Below are 26,720 nucleotides of genomic sequence, written 5' to 3'. Positions count from 1 at the left end.
ACTAACGCAATACTATGCCTCGCAGGGCCGCAACCCCTCACCGTGCCTTCCCAACACCATGTCCACACGTCTACGGGGTGTACCCCAATGTACTGAGGTGCTCCCGGCACCGGACCGTCCCAGTGTCCACAGAATCAACCACCCACCCAAGTGTGTGAGACAGTGCTGCCCCACAAGCCCGTGTATAGTTGGTGCACTTGGTGAGATGAGGTACCTGCCGGGTGTGTCCACACCCAGGCGCGCAGATTTTGCAGATGGAATCCACCGATCCATTGATGAACCGCGACGCCTCCACCTCTACGGTGGGTCCCTCCTGGATGGTACCACCTTAATAGTCTCTTTAGCACAGATGGATGATCTGGTCCCAGATCACCCTGATCCAGGATGCAGTGTGTCCTTGCTGTGTCCCTCACTATTATGCTACAGGGGCAGTGTCCCTATCTACCTGTCCCTGCAGCAACCACAAGCTGAGGGAAGTCGGGGCCTAGCTGGGGCCTAACAGGGGGTATCTGGCCTACTGCAGGTGCCACAGAAACCTGCACATACAACCTACCCCTTCCGTGTCCCAGCTCCGACTGGCATGGTGCAGACGCGCCAAAAGTAACATTCTCAGGGAGGAGGGGATTTCTGCAGCCCTATTGGCTGGTTCCTGGCACCTGACTAACTGCCCCTGTGCATTGTGGGGCTGTTGGGTGTAATGGCCGCCGCTTGTGCTATCCTGCGCATGCGCGCGGGTGAAGCAAGATGGCCGCTGCAACTCCACTTTCTTGCTGCGCATGCACTAAGCGTTGAGCATGCTGTACCACACGCGAAATGGCGGCGCCCTGCTAAGGGAGCTGCCGGCGATCCGATCGCCGCTCCAACTGCCCGACGACCTCCCCGCACTCTCCCCATCCTCCGCTGCCGGATGCAGCCACAGCGGATGGTAAGGGGATGAAGGGGGACCCAGGGGGGGACTGGGTCACACAACATAAAGCAAAGAGCTGAAATTCTTCAACAAAAATACTCCTCTACAAGAGATGAGTACAACACATTGCAAGCCATTTGTTTGAAGGCCCTACTGACACTGACGTTAACATCTCTACAGCTGTAGAAGTGGCAATTGAAAGTTTTTCAAGCCTCTCCAACAGTGAGTAGGTTATGTGTTGTTAGGAAGTTGCGCCATCATGGGCTGTTTTTATCCTTTCAGAAGTGCAGACGTCCATATCTTCAATTACAGCCCGGACAATACTCCAGCATGCGCACAACACATTTTTCTCATTGTTTTCTTTATTCGTGTTTTTACGCATTTCATGTACATGTCTCACGCACAAAAATACAGTCTCCATCTCTCCCCTCATTTGAAAAACAGTGATGACAGAATGTTCCTTCTGCATTTTAGCCTCACCCCCCTTAGGAAGACACCTTCTATAGAAAGTTAAAGCCCCTGTGCCGGATATCATGATCCTGAAAATGCAGGAAAGTGAAATGATCTTACAACATAATTAGCCCCTTCTAAACTTGTGATTCATCATTTAAAATATGTTCAGCAGTGTCTGACATCTAAGCTCAAAACCTATACTCTGCAGGGAAATGCCCAGGAATACCCCACACAATGCTGCCCCCTGGGCAGCTAATGGGTAAATGGAATTGACACTACTCCTGCAGTGCACAGTAGTAGAGGAACAGTGCAGATGCTTCCATGTGACAAACTCCATACAGCAGATCTGCTGATCTTCCACTGACACGCTGGATTGATCATTTTTTTGATGGAAAAAATAGTACAAATCTGTAGCAAGATTACACACTTTTCAGGACATTAACGAGGGAGTCTCATTACTAGAGAGGCAAGTGTGCCTATGACGGGTAAAAGTTGCAGCCATATTTTATGAGGCCAACTAGTATTATACACTACTTTTTTTTTTCTGCAGCCTAGAATGATCAGCAGGGAAAAAGATGCATTCCAGCCGGGAAATTAGATCACAACCGGGGAATTACAGACCTGTAAGCCTGACTTCAATAGTAGGGAAACTACTTGAAGGTTTAATACGGGATAATATTCAGGAATACCTAATGGAAAACAAAATTATCATTAATAGTCAGCATGGATTTATGAAGGATAGATCTTGCCAAACTAACCTTATTTGTTTCTTTGAGGAGGTAAGTAGGAATTTAGACCAGGGTAATGCAGTCTACTTAGATTTTGCAAAGGCTTTTGATATGGTTTCACACAAGAGGTTGGTGTACAAAATAAAGAAAATAGGACTCAGTAATAATATATGCACCTGGATTGAAAACTGGTTAAAGGACAGACAACAGAGGGTTGTCATAAATGGAACTTTTTCAGGTTGGGCTAAAGTCGTGAGTGGAGTACCTCAGGGATCGGTACTGGGACCCTTGCTTTTTAACTTGTTTATTAATGACCTTGAGGTTGGGATCGAGAGCAAAGTCTCCATCTTTGCTGATAATACTAAATTGTGTAAGGTAATAGAATCAGAGCAGGATGTAATTTCTCTTCAGAAGGACTTGGAGAGACTGGAAACGTGGGCAGGTAAATGGCAGATGAGGTTTAATACAGATAAATGTAAGGTTATGCATTTGGGATACAAGAATAAAAAGGCGACTTACAAATTAAATGGAGATATATTGGGGGAATCCTTGATGGAGAAGGATTTAGGAGTGCTTGTAGACAGCAGGCTTAGCAATAGTGCCCAATGTCATGCAGTAGCTGCAAAGGCAAACAAGATCTTATCTTGCATCAAACGGGCAATGGATGGAAGGGAAGTAAATATAATTATGCCCCTTTACAAAGCATTAGTAAGACCACACCTTGAATATGGAGTACAATTTTGGGCACCAATCGTAAGAAAAGACATTATGGAACTAGAGAGAGTGCAGAGAAGAGCCACCAAATTAATAAAGGGGATGGACATTCTAACTTATGAGGAGAGGCTAGTTAAATTAGATTTATTTACAATAGAAAAGAGGCGTCGAAGAGGGGATATGATAACTATGTACAAATATATTCAGGGACAATACAAGGAGCTTTCAAAAGAACTATTCATCCCACGGGCAGTACAAAGGACTCTGGGCCATCCCTTAAGGTTGGAGGAAAGGAAATTTCACCAGCAACAAAGGAAAGGGTTCTTTACCGTAAGGGCAGTTAAAATGTGGAATTCATTACCCATGGAGACAGTGATGGCAGATACAATAGATTTGTTCAAAAAAAGGTTGGACATCTTTTTAGATGGGAAAGGTATACAGGGATATACCAAATAAGTATACATGGGAAGGATGTTGATCCAGGGATTAATCCGATTGCCAATTCTTGGAGTCAGGAAGGAATTAATTTTTCCCCTTAATGGGGTTTTTTGTTTGCCTTCCTCTGGATCAATAAGTAAGTATAGATATAGAATAAAGTATGTGTTGTCTAAATTTAGCATAGGTTGAACTTGATGGACGTACGTCTTTTTTCAACCTCATCTACTATGTAACTATGTAACTATGTAACTATGCAGCTCATTTCCCAAAGTATTTTAGAATTTGTGCATTGTTGGACTGCGGTGTTTGTTTGTAATGATTCTTTGGCAGAGAACATTAGTGAAGCTCCTAAAAAGAACATAGTGGGGTTTCTGAGGAGGAATAAATAACATGAATTGAGGTTTGTTCAGTGTTAGCATATTTAAACCTTCTAATGACACACTTTGCTATGGGGGGCGAGTGCTAGGTCGGATACAGAAGAATCAATAGTGCCGTGAATGTCCTATCAAATTATAGAACTGGGCGGAAATAGAGGATTGCATCTATGTCAAGGGTGTCAAACATAGTACTCAAGGGCCACCGACAGGCTAGGTTTTATGGATATCCCTGCTTCAGCACAGGCGGCTCAATCAATGCAGGGATGGCCATAAAACCTGGCCGGCTGGTGGCCTATGAGGACTGAGTTTGACACCCCTGTTCCATATAATGTATTTCAGATCTATACACACAACCCTCAACATATGTCTAGATCTATATTGCTCTACAAACTCCACTCTTGCTGAGGGGTAAGCAAATTGGTTAAGACGCATTTCACAATTGACCCAAATGATACATATTCTTCCGTTATGATAGTAATAAATAATAGGGGTTTCCATTCTGTTTGTTATTGGGCAGCTGCATGAACCTTTCTAATTGTGAGCACCTGCAGAACAGCTGTGGGGTGATAACGAGGGCAGTTCTAACGACGCGCGAGTTTTCATAAGAAAGTTTAGCAAAGGGTTTCATGAAATAAAGTATGTAGTTCTGCTAATACTGAAATCTATGAAGCCTTAGGAGCTAGCGCAGTGTGTGAGATGAGTGACCTGATCGGTTTGTGATGTATTGGTAAGAAACCTAGGAGTAAGGAATAGGGCAATTGCATTAATGAAAAATATTCCTGTGTATGGATATTCCTGTGCATGGATATTCCAGTGCATGGATATTCCTGTGCATGATATTCCTGTGCATGGATATTCCAGTGCATGAATATTCCTGTGCATGGATATTCCTGTGCATGGATATTCCTGTGCATGGATATTCCTGTGCATGATATTCCTGTGCATGGATATTCCAGTGCATGGATATTCCAGTGCATGGATATTCCTGTGCATGGATATTCCTGTGCATGATATTCCTGTGCATGGATATTCCTGTGCATGGATATTCCAGTGCATGGATATTCCTGTGCATGATATTCCTGTGCATGGATATTCCAGTGCATGGATATTCCAGTGCATGGATATTCCTGTGCATGGATATTCCTGTGCATGGATATTCCTGTGCATGATATTCCTGTGTATGATGGTAACATCTTGTGGTCAAGAGATGACTAAACGTGCAGTTTTATGGCAGGTTTCTTTTTTCGAGATCAAATACGTCCAAGTGACAAGGGGCAGATTTGAGGTGAAATATGGCCCGGGCGTTTCACCTGCCGGCCCTCCTCCTGCGCCATTCACGTTTCATGCCGTCTCTGCATGCTGTGCGACGGTGCGTTGTCTTGGCAATGTGTCGCCATGTGAGATTGCGTCGCCATGATGGCTCAGCGCCATGACTTCGATGGAGGAGGGCCGCTTCGGAAAAGGTAAGTCTTACAGAGGCCCTGCTCTCTCCTCCGGCAGTCAGTTTAATTGTTGTGGGGAAGAGCTCAGGTGCCTCTGTAAACGCGATGCATAGCGCAGCAGCGGCCCACAGCATGACCGCATCTCCGGCCCACAGCACGCCTGCAGCACCGGCTCACAGCACGCCCACAGCACCGGCTCACAGCACGCCCGCAGCACCGGCTCACAGCACGCCCACAGCACCGGCTCACAGCACGCCCGCAGCACCGGCTCACAGCACGCCCGCAGCACCGGCTCACAGCACGCCTGCAGCACCGGCTCACAGCACGCCTGCAGCACCGGCTCACAGCACGCCTGCAGCACCGGCTCACAGCACGCCTGCAGCACCGGCTCACAGCACGCCCGCAGCACCGGCTCACAGCACGCCCGCAGCACCGGCTCACAGCACGCCCGCAGCACCGGCTCACAGCACGCCCGCAGCACCGGCTCACAGCACGCCCGCAGCACCGGCTCACAGCACGCCCGCAGCACCGGCTCACAGCACGCCTGCAGCACCGGCTCACAGCACGCCTGCAGCACCGGCTCACAGCACGCCTGCAGCACCGGCTCACAGCACGCCTGCAGCACCGGCTCACAGCACGCCTGCAGCACCGGCTCACAGCACGCCTGCAGCACCGGCTCACAGCACGCCTGCAGCACCGGCTCACAGCACGCCTGCAGCACCGGCTCACAGCACGCCTGCAGCACCGGCTCACAGCACGCCTGCAGCACCGGCTCACAGCACGCCTGCAGCACCGGCTCACAGCACGCCTGCAGCACCGGCTCACAGCACGCCTGCAGCACCGGCTCACAGCACGCCTGCAGCACCGGCTCACAGCACGCCTGCAGCACCGGCCCACAGCACGCCTGCAGCACCGGCTCACAGCACGCCTGCAGCACCGGCTCACAGCACGCCTGCAGCACCGGCTCACAGCACGCCTGCAGCACCGGCTCACAGCACGCCTGCAGCACCGGCTCACAGCACGCCTGCAGCACCGGCTCACAGCACGCCTGCAGCACCGGCTCACAGCACGCCTGCAGCACCGGCCCACAGCACGCCTGCAGCACCGGCTCACAGCACGCCTGCAGCACCGGCTCACAGCACGCCTGCAGCACCGGCTCACAGCACGCCTGCAGCACCGGCTCACAGCACGCCTGCAGCACCGGCTCACAGCACGCCTGCAGCACCGGCTCACAGCACGCCTGCAGCACCGGCTCACAGCACGCCTGCACCACCATCCTACAGCACGCCTGCAGCACCGGACTACGGGGGCAAGCCTGAATGCCCAATAAGGCAATTTGCCCATGGGTAAGTTTAAGGCTGCGGTCCCAGTCACCGCCACAGCGCACGGCTCGGTGTGCGCTTTGCTATCAAGCCCCGCCCCCCCAGTCCGGCCGGTCCCAGCCCTTACCTTGTCACGCACCTTTCCCCAGCGGTGCGCGACAGGTTTTCAGGGAGGCAGGAGAATTTGACCTCGACATTTGCGACCAAGGCGTGGCCACGCCCCCCCCGGCGGTTCAGCCAATAAGGGCGAACCAGCTGCGGGACGTCATGGCCACGCCCCTGCAAACCCACAGCCACGCCCCCTCCCATCGCAAATCTTCCCTCTCCCCCCAGACCGCAGATCGCGGTGTAGCACTGTGCACGTGCTGCCCCCCCGCCGGGCGCGCGTGCCACAGTGAAGACTGGGGACTCAGCCTAATAGCCAAGGCATTACCGGCCCATGGACCCTCCGGCATTTGCCCGGCGGCCCAGTCCAACCTTGCAAGTGACTTTGTCCATGTTGTAGATTATGTGGACATACATAAAGATGTCTCCTGCCATAAATGATGGTGGACAGGAGAGAGTCATGCAGGGGTGAGGCTCCCGTGGTGTTGCCACTGGAGTTGTGCCACTTTCATATGGTGAGAAAATGCTCATGTAAAGAGATCTGGATATAAGCAGAAAATTCCGGGAACATAACCTTTTAAAATTCCTTTGAAGTGGTGGACTATTAGCAGGCATATAACAGAGGTGTTCTCTTTGAAATATCGGTGCTAGGTTTGCACAGAGGAAATTGTTAGGGTTTATGGTCCTTATTCAATATGTTGTAAAGATACTTCTCCAAGTCAGGAGGGAAGACCCTGAGAGTCATTAATTTGCCACAGAGAAGCAGCTTCACAGCACATGGAATGAGGGCTAAGAACATTTTCATTACACGTCTCTAAGTGATAATTTATTAGGTTAATTAAAACCTACTTTGCAGAAGTGTCTCAGTTTGTAACATGGAAAGTGTTGACAGTGCCACTTTAAGACCCTCTGGAGTCGTAGGCACCAAGACTTTGGGGGCCCTCCTCTTCCTGCAACCCTGACAACGTGACTCTGCAGGAGGGCCGCTCCGGAAAAGGTAAGGCCTCGTTCAGGGTGCAGGCTTCGGAGGGAGGGCGTGCTGCCGTGCGAGCTGCCGTGGGACACAATGTATTCAAATTGAATACTGGTTGTCAGGGTAGTAGCTGCCCCGTCTCCGAAGCCCGGAGTTGACGCTGGCTACAGTTTCAATAAACCAATTCGTTTTTTGAAGCTGCAGCAGCGTCACTGGGACCTCGGCAGCCAATGAAATCATTCTTGAGAATGATTTCAAGACTGCAACTTGGATCCCTAACTTCACGTCTGTAGCCCCGCCCCCTCAACTCCTGAAAAAGTCTGCTGGGAGGATGAACACACATCGCCCAGCAGACTGCCGCCCGCCCTCGCGAACGCCCGCCCTCCAACTCCTGCCTCCGGCACCCTGAACTAGGCCTTAGAGACACCCCCCCCCCCCTCTCTCTGGCCTAATGGTAATGGGAAGATTTATAAATATGAAACTGCTTTAAATCCCACTTTTCTTTTCTTAACCTTGGGCTAGAAAGATATATATATATATATTTTAAATGATTGTCTCCTGCACTGTAGAACTTACACTGTTCCTGCAAAAAGTGCGTGCAGGAGAGTTAGACAGAGGGGCAGTGGGTGCTGGTGGGAGAGGGGCAGTGGGTGCTGGTGGGAGAGGGGCAGAGGGTGCTAGTGGGACAGGGGCAGTGGGTGTTGGGGGGAGAGGGGCAGTGGGTGGGTGTAGGTGGGAGAGGTGCAGTGGGTGCAGAAGGGATACAAAGGAAGCAGTGGGTGCAAGTTGGAGGGAGAGTCCGTGGATGCAGGAAGGAGGGAGAAGGAAGTGGATACAGGAGGCGGTGACAGGGGCAGTATGGTGGTCAGGAGGGAGAGAGGGGAAGCAGTGAGTGCAGGAGGATGATAGAGGGGTAGGGTTGAAAGAGGCAGAGATAAGCAGGGGGGTGCAGGAGAGAGGAGGGCAGGGTGGTACCTCCCTATAGGAACTAGTAGATCCCAGGGAGTCTCTGTACTGACAGGCTGATGCCTGTAATGTGATCTATTTCTGAGGGTTACACAAAGGATTGTGGGATTTGTGGTCCTGCTCTTTTAAATTGTTCTAACATTGGATCTGGAGTTGGATTACACCTCCCAAAGTCCCTGCACATGTAACCATGAGGAGTGAGGCCCTGAAAGCGCGGAGCCCTGTGTAAGGCCGCAATTATAGTGACAGCGCGCGCCATGAGAACAAATCTGTGGAAGTCAATGATGACAGCCATAGTGCGCGCAAGCGCTGGCCCGACGCAGAGCGACCGCGCGGCAGAATTTTCAAGCTACAAATGATTTTTTTTTCATGTGGCGGCCGCATCACGTGTGCAGTTTAGCCAATGAGGGCGAACCAACCTGGTGACACGTCCACAACGCATCCCCAATCAATGGAAGTTCAGTTCACCCATCGCACAGGTAAGAGGCGCAAGCGACGGAGCGCCTAGCATCATGCCAGTATAAACACAGCCTAAAGAAGCCATTAGCACAATGCTCTGCCTCCGGCCAGGTACAGTGTTCCTGGTGCTACCCCCCCTATCGGCACATGCCTTTTGTACCTAATGGTTAATCCGACCCGAGTGTTGGCTGGACCAGTTCAGCAATACACATATTATAAATTGGACATTGAATTCTGAGTCTCTCTCCATCTATTTTTATTCTTTTTTTTCTCAGCATAGAAATCAGCCCACTCGGAGTTTGCTGTTGATCAATTAACAGCATGTGAGGACATTTTATTATGTGTTTTCTGTGTTTTCAAACCTGTAAGAGCCGCTTACAAATTTATAGTGATTTAGCGGAACCCCTGTCTGGCAGGACGTATATTTTTAAATGAAGTAAAAAAAACTTGCCATGTTGTATTTACATTGGTACATTGCAGTACAACATTTAACCTTTTGAAATTATTAAACAATAAAATAATTGGCTTTTATACAAGCAAATGTTCGTCAGTACCAATTTTTTTGTTTATCAGAGAACACCATGGTTCCACTGAACTAGGTGTTCTATATGCTGTGAACTAAAGGGAAAATGCTGCACACCACATAAAAATAATATGAGGATACAACTACCGGTGCTCATGGTTCAGGATTCTCTGTGATGATCCAGCTTACAATGGAAGGTGTACAGAACAGGGCTCCACGGAATTTTCTAAACTAATTTATTGCCAACAAAATGACTGACGTTTCGGTTATGCCATTCTGCTTTGAGAAAGGCCAAGTGTGGCCGAAACGTCAGTCATTTTGTTGGCAATAAATTGGTTTTGAAAATTCCGTGGAGCCCTGTTCTGTATACCTTCCACTGTATGCTGTGAAGCCATATTCTTGTGTAACATTTGTCACAAACAAATAGAGCTGAAATATTCCTGAGCAAGCGTAAAATGGCTTCACCCCACACTGAAATGAGCCCGTCCGTGGATACATGCATTTCTTTGCCAAATGCAGCACAAGGGGGAAAACGATCAGAGATTTTTGTGAGCAGGTGAGAGATCGTTATCATAGCTGTCTTGCATTGGGATAAGGGAATGAATTTGTATCAGTGAGATCGAAGATAAATTATACATTTTATTCAGGTCACTGCACTGTCCGAATGCTTGTCGGAGGTAGCCAGTTGGATAGGTCACAACTGGTTGAATGAAGCTTTATTCTGAAGTCATGATTGTTGGGTCGGAGCAAAGACAAAGTGTGGCGGGTGCGTTTGATACACCATTAATAATTGGTGTCAGACCCCGCCCTGTGTCGGGGGTGCGCAATCTAGGAGTCCTGTTTGACTCCAGCTTGAACATGCGGTCACAGGTTCTGGCTACAGTTACCGGGTTTTATTACCAAAGGATATTGCAAGGATTGCGTTCGCTTCTCTCGAAGCCTGACCTGGAATCACTTGTCGACGCCTCTGTGTCAACACGATTGTATTATGGAAATGACCTGTATGCAGGAATGCCTCTTGTGCTGTTTAGGAGGCTCCAGCTAGAGCAGAACACGGCTGCTTGCATGCTTCAGCATGTTTTCAGCATGTTACACCCGCTCTCTGCAATCTGCACTGGCTTCCTGTGACCCGTATTCAGTACAAAGTCGCCCTCTTATGGCGTATAAAGCATTGCACGGACTCGGCCCTGAGTATTTGCGCCACCGCCTTACTCCCCAATCAGCTGGTATATATATATACTCTAAAGTAAGAAGGATAGGCCCAACGGTTTTCCCCAACGATTTACCATCTAATCTTGGGAAGTGAAGCCTTTTCGAATGTAGCCCATAGGATCTGGAATTCCTTACCACCAAAACGTCCGGAACACACCGAGTTTGGCTCACTTTGGAGCCCAGTGCAAGACTCACTTTTTCCGTCTAGCTTTTCCCTAATTGCGTTATTTTATTTTGTTTATTCTCTTCTGTTTTTAATAATTTCTCTAACCTGATGTACGGGTCCAGCGATTCCCCCCCTTCGGTGGGAGCGAGTTAGGGACCTAGGCTCTGTACTTGTGAGGGCCAGTAAATAAAGTTATGATGGAGGTGAAAATCGGGGAATCTCCCTGATCACGAAGGGTAGTTTTCTAAGGTCCTGGACACCCAGCTATTTTCCTCCACTCTCAGCAGAGGGAACTGATATTTTCAGTGCCCCAATAATGCTAGTTCCCCCCCCCCCCCCCCCCCAGTAGATATTACAAATAATGTAACTGACACAAAGGGAAGTAAACTATGCCAAATACATAATGTACCTTTGTAGTATATTAAATAGTAAACAATATTATTACTGTGACGATAAACTGCTACTCTAAAGATCAAAGTGGCGCTGTGTCATTAAGAAGACGGTGTGAAATGTGACTGCAGAGTGACCTTGTATTGTGGCAGTGACCTTGAATTGTGGCAGTGACCTTGTATTGTAGAAGAGGCCTATTTGACACTGTAACTGCATTCTGACTCCGTAACCTCATGCAGGCACCTCTGGCGCTGTAGCAATATTCCAAAAATATTGCAGGCTTCATTACATTTAGCTAATACTATATTTGAATGAGTTTAACTTGCCACCATGGATTCCTTTGCAGGTTGTGATATCATTTAGTGGAATAACATTGCAGTTCTTCATAAATAAGATGATAGTGTCTGCGCACTGTCGTTTAATCTATGAAGAACTCTAATGTTGATCCGATTTCACAGGGGTGCGCAACTTCGGTCCTCAGAGGCCACCAACAGGCCAGGTTTGTAGGACATCCCCGCTTCAGGGATATCTGGGCCACCTGTGCCGAACCAGTGATATCCTGAAAAACCTGACCTGTTGGTGGCTCTTGAGGGCTGTAGTTGGCCACCCCTGCGCTAACATGTATTACAACCTACAACGGATCTGCTCTTCTCCAGGACCGGTACCGCTTCTAGAACAGTGAACTGCATCACGTGCTGTATATCACATTACATTGGCCAGGGGACTTTCTCACTTAGAATGTTGCCAGGGCTATCATCAGGAAGTTGCTGAACAAAGGGAAGGATGCAGGCATAAGATGATCTGATAACTGCTCCCTCTCGTTAGGGGGTTTCAATGGAGCGAGTGACGGGCATAGGTATGAAATAGCAGGTGCCCCAACTAACTATTTTATTTCAAATTACAAAGGACATAAGTCATAGGTTGTAAAACATTATTTTAAGGATGAAATACTCTCATCTTCCAAAATATCATAACAAGTGGGTACTGCAGCTTTACTGTCAGTGCTATAACCCTGCAATGCTACTTTAAGCTGTTCGCTGCCAGTAGGGCTGGTCGGCACATTACAGGTCCATCTGGCAGGGAAAGTGTTAACTAACCGTCAGTGGCTATAACAGGCCGATGTTACAATTCTTGCTCCCCATGTGGTTGATTGCAAGGTTCTGGCCCCTCTGGCAGCAGAAAGGGTGAAGAATACCCAACACCCCTCTAGCGCAGTGAGGTAGATTAAACAGGTGGTGTCGTTAGGGGTGTTTCCTACATTCACCTAAGGGGAGGGGGTCAGACAAGTCTTCAATGGTGCCAACCCAGAAAACTCATTTCAAAAGCAGGACCTCAGCTGGCCCTGACTGATCCCATGAAAAACAGAACTTCCCTTTGTGTGCATAGCTCTCGGTAAACCTGATCATTGTCTGTGCTTTACAGATACAACTCTGCCATGTGCCAGGGCAATATACTGTAACTCAGGGGAGTGCTGAAAGGTGTGTATTAATGAGAATGGGACATTAATCAATTAGAATGCTCCACTGAAGCTCGAGCACATTCTTTTTTCATTACAACATGTGCCTCTCTCAGCTCTCTCGTGTGGATCACTCTGATTGGCTCATAATGTTGTCATTGATACATTGACGCTGTTAAATCCCTCGTCTATCAAATCAGCTGCTTGGAACTTTCATTCATCCACAGTTCTCTGGGGCGTTCAGATTACATTCTAATTTTTAGCACTAAATATTAGCTTTCCATTTTTTTTTTGTTTTTAGGAGATCCTGCTTAGCAATATAGGAATAGGATTAGTGGTGCCTACTTCTTATCCAACACAATAGGATGTCACTAATGGAGTCCCTTGAAATCAGAGCAAATAAGCTACTCTTCTACTGCTTTGCTTTCAGAAGAACGAAGTACCACTCGTCCTATTAACTTACACCGTATCAACCCTATTAATAAGAGAGTGAACACATTTGGTGCACTTGAAGACAATCAACATTTCCTTACAGTCAACTAACCCCACATGTAGACACTACTGGAATGGGAACTATATGCTGTGCAAATCAATGTCCAAAAATATGTGGAGGGACCATATTATTAACATTAACCTGTTTGATGCTGGATGGACCTGCAAATCCTTTACCATCCAATGTATCACTGCCCTCCTGCCACCAGCAGCAAAGGGGTTATAAACAATTAACCAAACCCATTGGGCTATTTGAGTGACTCAACCCAACTCCGAGCTTCCATCCAGTGTCCATATGTTCTATTGAATTAGTTGAGTTGACCCATAGCTCCATGAATATAGGAGCTGGGGATGCTTGGGGGAAGGGAGGATCAACAGAGGTCTCTTGTAGTGTCTGTGACCCTCCTTGCTGGCTCATGTTGCAATGCATTATGGGTAACAGGAAGCCCGTTCTGTACCTATCACCCCACCCCTCCTGGTGAATCCGTCTTGGACACATCTGGCTCTGTGACTTCCCAGGTGAGCCACTGGGCAGGCTCGGTAGACCTCCTGGGGGGTGCTTATAGAATGGATGTCGCTGTTATTTCTCAGTCAGGGAGAGCTGTAGGATCCTCTCGAGCTCCTCCTCCTCCTGCTGCATTAGCTTCTCTTCTTCCTCTTGCTCTTTTGCAGAGAGCTCCATGGCCAGACGCAGCTGCTCCTGGTACGTGCTGAATGTGTTGCCGGGGCCTGTGTTGGGATGGTTGGAGGGCTGAGTGTGCTGAGGAGTCCTGCGGAGAAATCCCAATACTTAATAACACACACATATATCCAGCAGGGCTGTAAGCAGGTTGTGCATGATAAGCAGTGGTGTAATTTTGGTTAAGGTACAAAGAGGATAGGTTAAATACCCATGCATAAAGTGAAGCAGCTCTCAGTAGCAAAATAGATCCCATGTATTTCCAGTCTAACTCTTTATAATCATAAGAGTCCATTGCAATCCTCCCTGTATCCATTTTCCATAGAGATGCAAGACTCTTGTGAATGAGAATGCATTGCATTTATAATTAGAAAACAATTATAGTACAGAAATCTCAGATGACCATTTAAGTTATTTTTTGATGACAAGAGCAGTTTAGTTCAGTTCAGATGCCTTCTCTGCCAAGGCAGACAGCAACACATTTCAGACTCTTCAGGCAAAGGTTGGGTTAAATAATGCCCAATTGCTAGTTGCTATGTGAAAATATTAGTAAGAAATATTCTAGTTTTCTAGTTTTCTCTTATAAGCTGATTGGCTTCTGTACCACCTAAATGTAACTACTGGTTAATGACTGGGAAGATACCTTATTAATAGCTTGTCTTTGAATTGACCCATTTGTTATGCAGCTGGTCAGTGTCAATCCAATAATCTTTGATGAATGTATCAAAAGTAAGCAGATGAGAAGAGTTCCGATTGAATGCAGTGCTCATGGAGAGTCCATGCTGTAATACAAGGGCTGTTGCATGGAAAACCAGATCTATTGACATGTTTGTTTTTACACACCTTTCTCCTTTCCGGCCTTCGTTGGACAATGGGTGTGTTCCTGGTTTGCTGTTTGTCAAAGCTTCCCAAATTGTTACCTAAAAAGTCAGTGCCGATAAGAAAGTGGTTATATTCATGCAATTGAGCATTTATACCCTATCCTGGTAATTAATTCTCCCAACAGATCCCCTGGATGTTATACTACATTTAGCTAGCTTGGATGTCATTTCATAATCCGATAACCTGGGTGAGATTCAGCTACTAGATCCCCTGGGTGTGATTCTTCTATTCAATTCCCTTGTGACATGCCCTAGTCTGTGCCCCTAGGCTTACTGTCCCTATTACATCCCCTTGTGATTATATAGTGATTACTACTATGATATTGCCTGGGTGCTAATTCTACACTTCTGAGTTCTTCAATGTGGTGTTTTTCACCCGATAGAATAGGCTCTCTCTATGTATCATGCATAGCATTTACACTTGCCATGCGGCGACACCACTCCTCACCTGGTCGTACTCGCTGCCGGCATCTAACAAGCTCTGCTGGATGGCAAACTGGAGCAGGTCGTCCTCCTCCTCGCGCATGGTCTCCCGGTAGCTACCCACCACACTGTAACCTCGAGGAGCTTCAAACAAGGACTGGTCCATCTCACAGCCACGGCCAGAGGCTGCAATCCCACCAACATATGCATACATTACACACTTCATGTAGACTAGGGACGTAAGATAACCTGAGGGTAACCCAACAACCTGAGGTACCTAATTTCCATTACACTTCCAGCAATCATTTTACAGACACAGCTAATACCATATTTTTGCAAGGCAGTGAAGGTGGAGATCTGACAGATCCATCTGAAATGTTGATGTGGATCATGCTACCTGTGCAAATCCACCCCCATCCATAACTCAGAGGGTGACACGAGGCATGGCTAATGGTAGACCTCTCTATAGATGTCTATTTCATGTCCCCCCCCCAACCCAGGCCCTCCTCTGCCCCCAATGCCCTGCTGAGGTCTGACACATACTGTTGGGAGCCCTCTGTCCCGTGTCCCCCTGGAGTGGCATCATACTTATAGAGCTTGTGCTGCTAACACTGCAGGAGTCACTGCTTGGAGAGGGGGCCTCGCTGCTCGGGCTCTGACGCAGAGATGACACCGGCTCGTCGCATCCGTTCAGGTTACCGAAGGTGATGCGGGCGTTCAGGATGTGGAAGATGGGAATTTCTGCAGAGGGTAAGAGTCATGACAAGAGTGATTGATACACTGCAGTTTTGAAGGTGTAGACCCTTCTACTCAATCGTTTACGTGTTTTTTTTTTGTTAGTTTTTTACAAATTCTCTTCAAGTAGACTTCTCTGAGAATGCTGGGGCCTGGGGGAGAACAAGATGGTCGCTGTAAATTTGGCTACTTTAGGGTTGCCACATGCAACACATTAGAATATAATCAATATTGCAATGGATGACCTGAGCTAAAACTAGTAAAGCATCATTATTTTAAAGAATCAGCAATTGTTTCAAAATAAATATCTTTTTAAGTTTTTATTTTTTAAAGTGAAATATGGACATTATTAATTTTTTTTTTTTTTTTTTAAACCAACAGGGGGGAGCATGCGTGGCTAATTCCAAGATGTACGAGTATGTGCTGAGCTCCAACCACAACAGGTGTAGAATCGCACAAAAAAAGCAGAGATCGGAAGAACCAAGATGCCGCTGAGGGTGAGGAAACCCCAGAAACCAGAGGTATTCTTTAGTTAAAAAAAATGCCGACACTGCTTCCCCCTGAAAATGAAAATGGCACCTCTTCGTGCGTGCAAACGGAGACTGAATCAGACACTGACTCAGAGAGGGGGTCGAACATCAGACATGATTTAAAGACCTGGGTGAAAGAGATCAAAAGGGCCTTCCAAGAAGAACTCCAGAGTGCCCTAAGTAAGGCCTCGGGCATGGTCAGCGCTTATGCGCTGAGCCGTGCTGCTGCTCGGCACTGAGCACCTGCAGCCGCAATGAGAGCGGCTTTAGCAGGGGCTCTCGCACGCGTCAGCACGCTTGGGGAGGCGTGTGTCTGACGGAGTTTTGAAATTTCCCCGCTTGCCGGAGCGCAGGGCCGGTCACGTGAGCGGTTCGCCCAATGAGGGCGAACCAGCTCCGTGACGTCACTGGCCCGCCCCCGACCCGCCCCCTGACGGCGCGCTGTGTAAGGCCAGGGAAAGCACCGCTTTCCCTGAGCCTCAGCGCACCTCCGCACTGCTAGAACAACTATGTCCCAGGCCTTACACTAACCTTAAAAGCACATATACTGTACAGTAACAAAGGTAGAGGCGAGAAACTCAGCACTTGAAGAGGCAAAGGTGTAACAGAGAATGATGTGATGTGACCAACACCTATACTGTATCTGTTCATAAAGATAAGATGTTTATACCTTGGTGACTTCTCCACAAGCTGCACAAAGTGCTGTAGCAATAGCAACGTTATTTCTGTAATGTTACTAATCCATACAATGCTTTGACACGGTATATATTTTTTTTTACTATTTAAAAAAAAAAGTGTGTGAAAAGGGCACGGATTTCAGTATCCATAATGCGCCCCAAGCAGACTTTTAGACCCTGCAAAAAACATACTTTCCCCCCACAGGGTCAGAGGCCCAAATTGTATATGGGCCCCACCTCCAAACAAGTTACAACCCTGTATGGTTTATACCCATCCCCTCATTTCCATCTCCCAGACCAAACAAAAGGATGAAACACAGCATGCGTCTGTACAACTGTCCACAATCTTTTAGAGCCGTAAAGACAAAATATATACGAGAGACCAGATGGGATTCAAATTCATATACAGTGGCGAGAAAAAGTTTGTGAATTCCAATGATAATTACAGAAATTCCATAGTCTTTCCATGATAACCTTCTTGAATCAAAACCAGTCTTTTCTTATATGGATATAGGGTTTATATTATCCAATTCCATGTCTTTTGAAACAAAATTATGTATGAATTAGACAAACAATGAGTAATTAAGTTTCGGAGAAGGTGAAAAAGTAAGTGAACCCCTGGTTTTATCAGCTAAATTAAAGGAGATAATTAGAATCAGGTGTTTAAATAATTAGGTAGATCTTCAGGGGTGAGTTTGGGAAGCCCCACCCTATATAAAGTTCAGAGAGTTTGTGAGTTTGGTCTTCACCATACAGGTGTGTGGAAACATCATGCCACGATCAAAGAAATCTCTGAGGACCTCAGAAAAGCAGTTATTGATGCTCATCAGTCTAGAAAGGGTTATAGAACTATTTCTAAGGATTTTGGTCTCCACCAATCCACTGTAAGACAAATGGAAAACGTTCAAGACCACAGTATCCAGGAACAATCGTCCTACCAAAATATCTCCAAGAACCAGCAAATCATCAAGGAAGTCACAAAGAACCCCAGAGTAACATCCAACAATCTGCAGGTCACTCTCATCTTGGCTAATGTGAATTTCATGACTCAACTATCAGGAAAACACTGAACAAGAATGATGTTCATGGAAGGATAGCCAGGAAGAAACCACTGCTCTCTATAAAGAACATTGCTGCCGTCAGAAGATCACCAAAGAGCACATAGATGATACACAAGACTTCTGGAACAATGTTCTCTGCACAGACGACTCAAAGGTAGAACCTCTTTTTTGCCTCAATGAGAAACCATATGTTTGGCGACAATCCAAACTACATTCGAACAGAAGAACCTCACCCCAACCGTCAAGCATGGTGGTGGGAATGTGATGGTTGGGGCTGCTGTGCCACCTCAGGACCTGAACAGCTTGCCATCATAGACAAACATGAATTTTGCATGTTATCAGAAGATTCTAGAGGAGATTGTCAGGCCATCCGTCCGTGAGCTGAAGCGAAAGCGGGTCATGCAGCAAGACAATGATCCTAAACATACAAGCAGATCTACAAGAGAATGGCTACAGAAGAAGAAATTCCACATTTCAGAATGACCTTGTCAAAGTCCAGATCTAACTCCCATCGAAATGTTGTGGCAGGACCTGAAGCAAGCTGTCGAAGCCCTCAAAAAGTCATTGCTGCTTAAGCGGGTGCCACCAGGCACTGAATCTAAGGGTTCACATACTTCTTCACACATGGATATTGAATGTTCAATCATTTGTGGATAAATACATGTTGAAAAAGTATAATTTTTGGTGTAATTTGTTTGATCAGGTTATCTTCATCTATTATTAGGACCAAGATTAAGATCTAACAACATTTTAGGTTTGAAATATGTGAAAATCCCAAGTGGTTCACAATCTTTTTCTCGCCACCTTATGTAAATGGCTAGCAACGTAAAAGTGGTATCCATGAATGTGAAGAGACTGAGCTCGCCTATGAAAAGGGGACTGTTGTTTAGAGACTTTAAGGCCATAAGTGACGACATATATATGATACGAGACGCGCTTAAACAGAGATGACACAAGCCGATTAAAATATAAAGCATTCCCCCAAATATATCACGGCTAAAAAGCGGGGGTAGCAATCCTATTTAAAATGAGCACCGGAATTTTCCGAGCTTTCCATTCAAAAATCCGTTCCGCAGTGTAAAATCCGTTGACGGTTTGTTCCAGTTTCAATCCGTGCGCCTTCATCAAAAACTGCCATTGTGTACAACCTGTACGGATTTTTAAGAGTCCAATCCGTTGGTGGTTCTTAATAATCCGCCAACGAATTGGAATCCGCCATGTGGATTTTTGGTGACATATAAAAAAAAAAATTCGGAAAAGACGAATGAACCTTTTTGAGACTGGTTTGTAGAAATCCGTGGAGCAAAGGAAACGGACGTTCCGAGGCGGATCTAAATCCACAAAAACAATGTGCCCATCTCTACCCAAGACTTACCTGAATGTATATTTGAACGGCTCTGAAATAAGAACTGTGAAGCGTTGAGAGTGCGATATGTATGTTTCACTGACTTCTCCCCAAAATGCTAAATGTCTGTAATATGCCTTCCCCACCCACCCCTTTTCTTTTTCTGTAACCCCGCCCCCCATATATTTTGTAAAACCAATAAAATAGCAGTTAAAAAAAACAAAAAACAACAATTGCACATTTAACGAGGCATTGTTCATAAACAGCAAAAGCTGTAAATACTTCAATCCATCTGCAGTGCTGATTTTTGTAGCTTCTGTCACCTCCAGCTGTTCAACATCACTATACTCTGCAATGTTCCCACCAGCACATAAAGAGGTATTCATGTTAGAGGCACTGTGTAGTGTGATGACTAAGTCAAGGTCTAGCTATTCTCCATGCAGACACGATTTCCTTCCCAGTACTTTTATAGTGATAATATTTCACTGTAAACAGCTGTATGTAGCAGCGATGAATACACAGAAGTAATACAGATTCAAAGTGTCCTTGCTCTTTAGCAGTGTCAAAATAAGGGTGCCACGGGCACCTGGGTAACATAAACCAGCTCACCCAACCAGAATAGGCAGCTCCCCTTTACAGCACATCTGCAGACGCATGCATTCATTAACTCTCGCACACAGACAACCAACATACAACAAAACACACAAATATTAACACATTTACATACACAATCACATACATCACAGCACATGTCTACACACAATAACAGATCACACACACCAGCACATATATACTGTACGCACATCAAGAACATCTCGACGTATATTTACAAACTACACAAAAGCACCAGCATGTTTACACACAAATATCAACACACATTTACACAGCATACCCACACAGTATAAGGTACACTACAAGAGAATAGACCCAGGAGTTGTCAAGGTCCCTTAATCCAGTCCGGGCTCGGAGGAGGTTATAGTGTAATATTGTGGTGTCTGCCACACTGGGAGATAACGGGGTTTGCTTGGAAACACAGAGAGAAGTAAAACAAAATGCAAACAGAGTACTGGGTCAGTTTTAAGTCATTTTTAGTATAAAAGTCCACTGAATATGGACCACATGATTAAAAACAAGAACAACATGAAAAATGTGTAGTGAAAAAATAACAACAATTGGACACAATAAATACAATAAAGACCACAATCTAATAAAATAAATGAATATAATGAAATAAAATAAAACTAATTATAAGTAACTGCGTGTGCTTGGGAACACACATTCGGTTAGATTCTCCAATAGCAAGGGCTTCAACGCTTTAGCAGCCAGAGAAGCGGCACCACAGGCACTGGCAACCCTTTGGGCAACAAATGTGTCCTCCACAAGGCTTATCTTAAAATACATTGCTTCTAGGACCCTTCCTGATAGCTCATGTCCACTCACCAATTTTGACGGGGAACCCCGGGGGAAGTCTGAGAGTTATGAAATCCCGAAGTTTCGCAAAAAGTGTATTGCTTATTGCCATGAGGTCAATGATAGGAGCCACCTGATCAGACAGAGACAGGGGATGGTTTTCACACAGCCACAGCTTGGCCTTAAACCTGAAGGTGATCGAGAAAGAGAGGGACACATGGAAAAACAGGAAATATAAGTACATAAGCAGACACAGTGCAGTCCTGTCTGTATGGGAGTTTTTCTTGACAAAGGGGGCAAGCCTGAGTTCTAGAGTGTTCTGCATTATCGAAAATGTCTTCAAGTGACATAAACAGAACAAAGCTTACTTATATCAGACATGGCTGAAGAGCATTAAACGCATACATTCAGAATGTAAAAGTATATAAAAGAAAAGATGATCACCCCAAAACCTTTATCAAACTATGTTACAAAATGATATGTATAGACAAGATTGAACCTATTACATAAGAGTTGTACTCCTTTTTATTCTTCATATACCCCTGTTAATGCCCGAGTTGCCAGAAAGAGTTGAATGAGCCCCGTCACTGGTCACACTACTCTGTTGCGATGGACAGTACCAAAATCAGTATACAGATATGTTTTGTGTGTTGTAAAGCCTGTTAGCACATATGATGCAGTTATAATATTTGTGTGGCTTTAAAATTGGGGCAACGAGCGTGCACCATATTTCTTAAAGGGAAAAAACCTGCACAAAGATTTTTATTTGATCCTTTCTGTTAGGGAAGGGGAGTTTCTTGCACCAGTAATGCCCCAAATTTGCAGATAGGAGATTGGTATTGTGGGACACTGTTAGATCTCTGCATTCTAATAACGCGACCCATCAATTCTGAAAGTAGCTTTCTTGAAAATGCCAGTGGTCTGATGTCATTCAAACCCACTCATGCTGGTATGTGCATTTAAAGAACGCTGGTGAGTCCTCCCCACTCAGTGGGCACAGTACTCTAGCTGTAGCTTCCTCTTATTTACTCACTTCTGAGTTTTTGTGGTGAGCTCCATGGGTCGTCCCATGTCCCGATGTCCAAGCTCAAAGTTGGGATCAAAGTATTCCTCTGGGGTGATGGACGTGGGGTTTGTTTGGCTGAAGGTCTGAGTGATTAACGTTTGCTGAAGAAGAAAAAAAAAAACACGTTTGGGAGAAAAGGTATTATTTACCAGTGCGTTGAAATTTACTACTAAAAACTTACAGAATAATCAGGACAAATCCTCTGAGTGTGTTTGCCTCAGTTTTGTGGGATGCTGGCTAACCCATTTAGTTAAAGTTAGACGCTGCATTTTATCACATCGTGCACTTCCATAAGGTACCAGACCCCAAAGCTACATAAAAGAAATATAACTTAAAGTCGATCCAGCACACAGACTTCTGCCAGGTCTGTTTCTAGCCCAGGCTATCCCCAAGATTCCATATTAAGGAACAAGAACGTCATTCTCCACAACAGTGCTTTCTCTATGCTTAGATTGAACCGCTGTAATTATTGATAGGAGTCAAGAAGAAGATAGGCGTAGATAGAGCACAGCTCCAGACATCCTGTAGTAAGAATCCAGGAAAACAAACCAGGCCACTCCAAAATAGTAACAAAACGAGGTTATTTAATGCTGGCTAGACATACAGGGAAAAGGGGGACTGAATGAATGCACCTACGCGTTTCGTACAGGAGTACTTTATCAAGCACCTTGATAAAGTACCCCTGTACGAAACGCGTAGGTGCGTTCATTCAGTCCCCCTTTTCCCTGTATGTCTAGCCAGCATTAAATAACCTCTTTTTGTTACTATTTTGGAGTGGCCTGGTTTGTTTTCCTGGATTCTTACTACAGGATGTCTGGAGCTGTGCTCTATCTACGCCTATCTTCTTCCTGTATCTACATCAGATGGATTGCACGCTGAAGATTTTGTGAGTGCCCCTTGGACAGTACAGGTAAAGTGCTGCAGTGCCTTATTCAAATCCTGTCTCCCATGGACATTGTTCCTCCTTAATATTATTACTGATTGGGTGGTTATATTGTGTACATCACTGTGGATGTCTAAGCCGACGCCACCAGTCACATTCCCCTTCAGTTGTGTTATATTCATTTGGGGGGCACTCCACTACCACTGGACTACCAATTATGGACTTATGATGTTATTACCATATGCATACGGAACCTGGTTCAATTATTGAGCACCACATACACCACGTTTTCTTGATAGGAGTCAATACTGTCATTGAAGCTTTGTAGGGTTGTAGCCATACCAAGTATAGCTTTGTACTGAAACATTGGCTTCAAGATGAAAAAACATGACTAGTCAGACATCAAGAGTATGACTGCTTAGGAAAACCCCATGCTTTAGTATTGTGCTCCCATTGCACAGAAGAGGAGAAGGCAGGGCCAAGATTGTTAGCAAGAGTCCATCAATGACTCACACTCACCCCATTGTTTGGTCCTACATGCTGTTCAGCTATCCCCAGGAATGACTGCAGAGGAGTTTTACCGCCTGAGAAGGAAAGCAGGAAATGGTAGAGGGTATACTGAGATGCTGACAATATTTAGACACATGAAGGCACAATCATTTTGTTTTCCTCCCAACATGTTGAATTGTACAGGTACACAGAGTCCCACTAGCTTTCGCATCTTCTGGAAAAGCATGTGTCCTTTTCCTCACTGCTTCTGTGTAAACCATGGGGAGAAGAATGAGGCGCAAGGACGACACAGGAAAGTTTCAGAAGTAGGAGCCAAGATGGATTAGTAATGAATTTCACTTATGCCTTCCTGATGCCTCCAATTTTATAAACAACATCCCAAACCAAAGATAGCTGCCTGGTTCCTTCGCTCGTCCAGTCCAATATAGAACCACGCTGAATTTGTGACAGTGATATCGCAAATACTAATATCACTTGTGAGCACATTCACATGTCTCTGACAGGTCTGCAACCCTACTTTTCCCCATTATCTCCTAGCATAAAGTGTTTCCACTGCAGCAAGGGATTCTGGGAAAATCACAGTGATATGTAATATTGTCAAATTAATTTTTGAAAGCTGAAAAAGTTTCCTTTGTTTTAACATGCAATGTGAATTCTGGGTTGTCAATCTTTGCTACATCACAATAACAACATAGTCAGGTTTATCACAGCCCCTTCTCCCTTCCTATGGAAAAACAGGTGCAGTTTAAGCTAATAGCAAATAGAAAAAATTGTGTAACTTGTTACGTATATCACTGTCACTAATTAAACATGGTCCTACATGAGCGTTTGAACATTCAACTTGATCGCTGCTGACCTTAGACTCTTCCATTTCCCAGATGGTAATACCTTTGCTCTTTCCCTTGTGCTGGTCTGATAGATGCTCTGTGCGAGTTCTAGTAATTAATTCTACATTGGAAGCTCCATACACCTGCAAAAAGAATTGGCGACAGACAAATGCATTGTGTGGCAGTCTGACTGGATGAACCAAATATCTGGCCTCCCATCTTTCATATGGCTCTTATATACCTGCTGTAAAATGTACACCGCTCACTGTCAAATCTCTCTAATGGCATGAAACTGTATAGACTTTTACCTTCCTGCCACTGGCACCTTCAATACCTTGAAATGCATTGCCAACCCTCACTCCACTAGATGGGTTAAAGAAGAATGAGGGTGAGAATCAAAGGCGTCTACTTTTTGCAGCCCGATTCTGCAGTCTGCACTAGCACGCTTAATTGCAACCAGCGCTAGCCTCCACCAATGGATAGTTGAGGGCATTAAATGAAGTCACCTGTGCTTTAATGAAGGAGAACCTATTCTCGACAAACAGCACGAGACATTTCTTTCTATCCAATTCTCGTTAAAAAAATTGTACGCTGTATGAAAAATCTTTACATTCTACAACAATGATACAAATCCTAGGTTTGGAACTAACGGGCAGTAATTATATTCAGTACTACTTTATCACATCTCAACCACTGCCTACAGCTCCCCCCATTTACTTCCCCATCATCCCTATTCTTGCCCTGACGCGATCCCAGCCCAACGCCCCATCCAACCTTTGCTTCATAGCCATTGATAACCTCAGTCTTCTCGCTCCTCCATCCCAAGATTCCGGATTTGTTTCTGTAGAGGCAACGACACACGTCCTGTTAGTATCAAAATGCCTAGATCTGCTCACTCCAAACACAAGGTTAGCTGACGGGTTAGTTGACGTTACCTACCTACCTTGTTCGGGGCACAGCCTATTACATGCTTCGCTCACCCTGAACATGAGAGTGCTTATTTAATATTCGTTTTAATGACCTTCACTGAACCAGTGATGGTTGTTTTATCTGCTGTACGTTTGTATTTGTCTACCCACTTATTTTATGTAGCATTAACCATTAAAGGTTACGTGTTAACTTCTACATTTTTTCACGTACATCTTGGCAAGTGCTGTACTATAGGGGCATCTTTTACTTGCTTAGGCAAGTTGTTTTGTTCCTTATATACTTATTCCCCTGGCACCACCCATTCAGTACAGACTGTAGCAAGAGCTCTCTTCCCTCCTTCCCCATTCCCGTTTGTTATTATCAAGCTAAATACAGTATGAATTACAGTCACACCTGAGAACATATGTCCCACTGGTGTCAGTACTTCATCACCATATCATGACGTTATGCCATGCTGCTGTGGTTCTTACTCAAGAAACCAACACTTGGTGTAATCCCTGTTACCATTCGTAATGTTGTGGAGGTGCAGAACGCCTGCACAAGTTGGTGAAACTGGCAGATATTGGACTTTTGCTGCTCGCCCAAAATTTGCGAAATGGCCAACATTCACCAACATTTGCCTCGTCTGTTGATAGAGACTGAGGAAATATCTTTGCAAATAGCCACATTTTGTGAAATATATACTGTATACAGTATACTGTCAGCAAACTCCAACAGAGCGTTAACATTTGCAAATATTTCCACAGTTCTGCGAAAATCTTGAAAAATGTGCACATTTCTACATAATTTCCTCATTTGCATTCCTACATTCTACATTTGTAGTTAATCATCGTATGATGTGTGAGACACCGACACAGCCTCGAGGAAACTGTGTAATACAGACATAGATATACTGTATAATGACAAATATAGAGTAAAGCCCTAAATCTCTTAAATATATCTGTAAAGGATGAAGCTGAAAGGTGACCTATGTAATGTGCTCACTTTAATATCCAGCATTAAATGGGGTATTTGTTGAAAACCAAAGAAACACGAATATTGGTGCACTCCTCCTAACAGCTTCCTATTAATTGCTTCTTATTAATTTTGTATTATTATAGTTTTTTAAAATGTAACTTTTAAAAAGTATTTTTGTTAGAATAACAGGAAATGTGCTGTACTTTATATGTGAAAACAGTGTTCATATATTTGAGAAGATGTATTTCAATAAACTACTTGTACCCCAAGAGAATGGTTTCAGTCTCTATTTATAATATTTAACCATGACTTTGGCTGAATATGATTTTTGGGGTAATATATAGTTTGTACCCGGTTCTTTCATATACTGATGAAAACATCTACATTTTGTCTAAAAAATATGCTTAAAACATAGCTCAGATGTGCTTACACTGGAACTTGAATGTATATTTCAGCTATCAGCTTATACTAGCTGCTACAATAAATGTTAATTTTCAGCTGTTCGAAAATGGTACTGTACTTAAAACATAGCTAGCATATGGCATTTAGGTATCAATTTGTGTCTTTTCTAAATGCAGAAGCAAAGGCATCTCCCACAGATTCACAGAACTATGGATCAAACAGAGTGATCTGTTTGTATTAGTTCCAAAGTGTTAGTCGATTTATTAATTTCCAAGTATCAA

General features: G+C 45.1%; 1 protein-coding gene across 4 annotated transcripts in view; it reads right to left on the bottom strand.

Moving 5' to 3' along the window:
* Window positions 1-10,026: 10,026 nt before the first annotated feature.
* Window positions 10,027-26,720, bottom strand: part of ANKRD13B (ankyrin repeat domain 13B) — a 135,080-nt gene continuing 118,386 nt past the window's right edge. For 2 of the 4 annotated variants that reach the window (XM_075594209.1, XM_075594210.1), the window contains 9 exons: window positions 24,925-24,991; window positions 24,212-24,293; window positions 23,333-23,397; window positions 21,898-22,031; window positions 20,895-21,052; window positions 15,650-15,847; window positions 15,132-15,292; window positions 14,646-14,722; window positions 10,027-13,893 (listed from right to left, as the gene is read on the bottom strand). In XM_075594209.1, the coding sequence (XP_075450324.1) occupies window positions 13,704-13,893; window positions 14,646-14,722; window positions 15,132-15,292; window positions 15,650-15,847; window positions 20,895-21,052; window positions 21,898-22,031; window positions 23,333-23,397; window positions 24,212-24,293; window positions 24,925-24,991 (1,132 nt within the window). In that variant the 3' untranslated portion in view covers window positions 10,027-13,703. The remainder of the gene's footprint in view (window positions 13,894-14,645; window positions 14,723-15,131; window positions 15,293-15,649; window positions 15,848-20,894; window positions 21,053-21,897; window positions 22,032-23,332; window positions 23,398-24,211; window positions 24,294-24,924; window positions 24,992-26,720) is intronic. The other 2 variants (XM_075594211.1, XM_075594212.1) reach the window with 1 other exon arrangement.

This window comes from Ascaphus truei, chromosome 3 (genome assembly GCF_040206685.1).
Source record: "Ascaphus truei isolate aAscTru1 chromosome 3, aAscTru1.hap1, whole genome shotgun sequence".
Classification (NCBI taxonomy): domain Eukaryota; kingdom Metazoa; phylum Chordata; class Amphibia; order Anura; family Ascaphidae; genus Ascaphus; species Ascaphus truei.
Note: the sequence above shows the minus strand (reverse complement) of the source record. Positions and strands in the feature narration are given on the sequence as shown.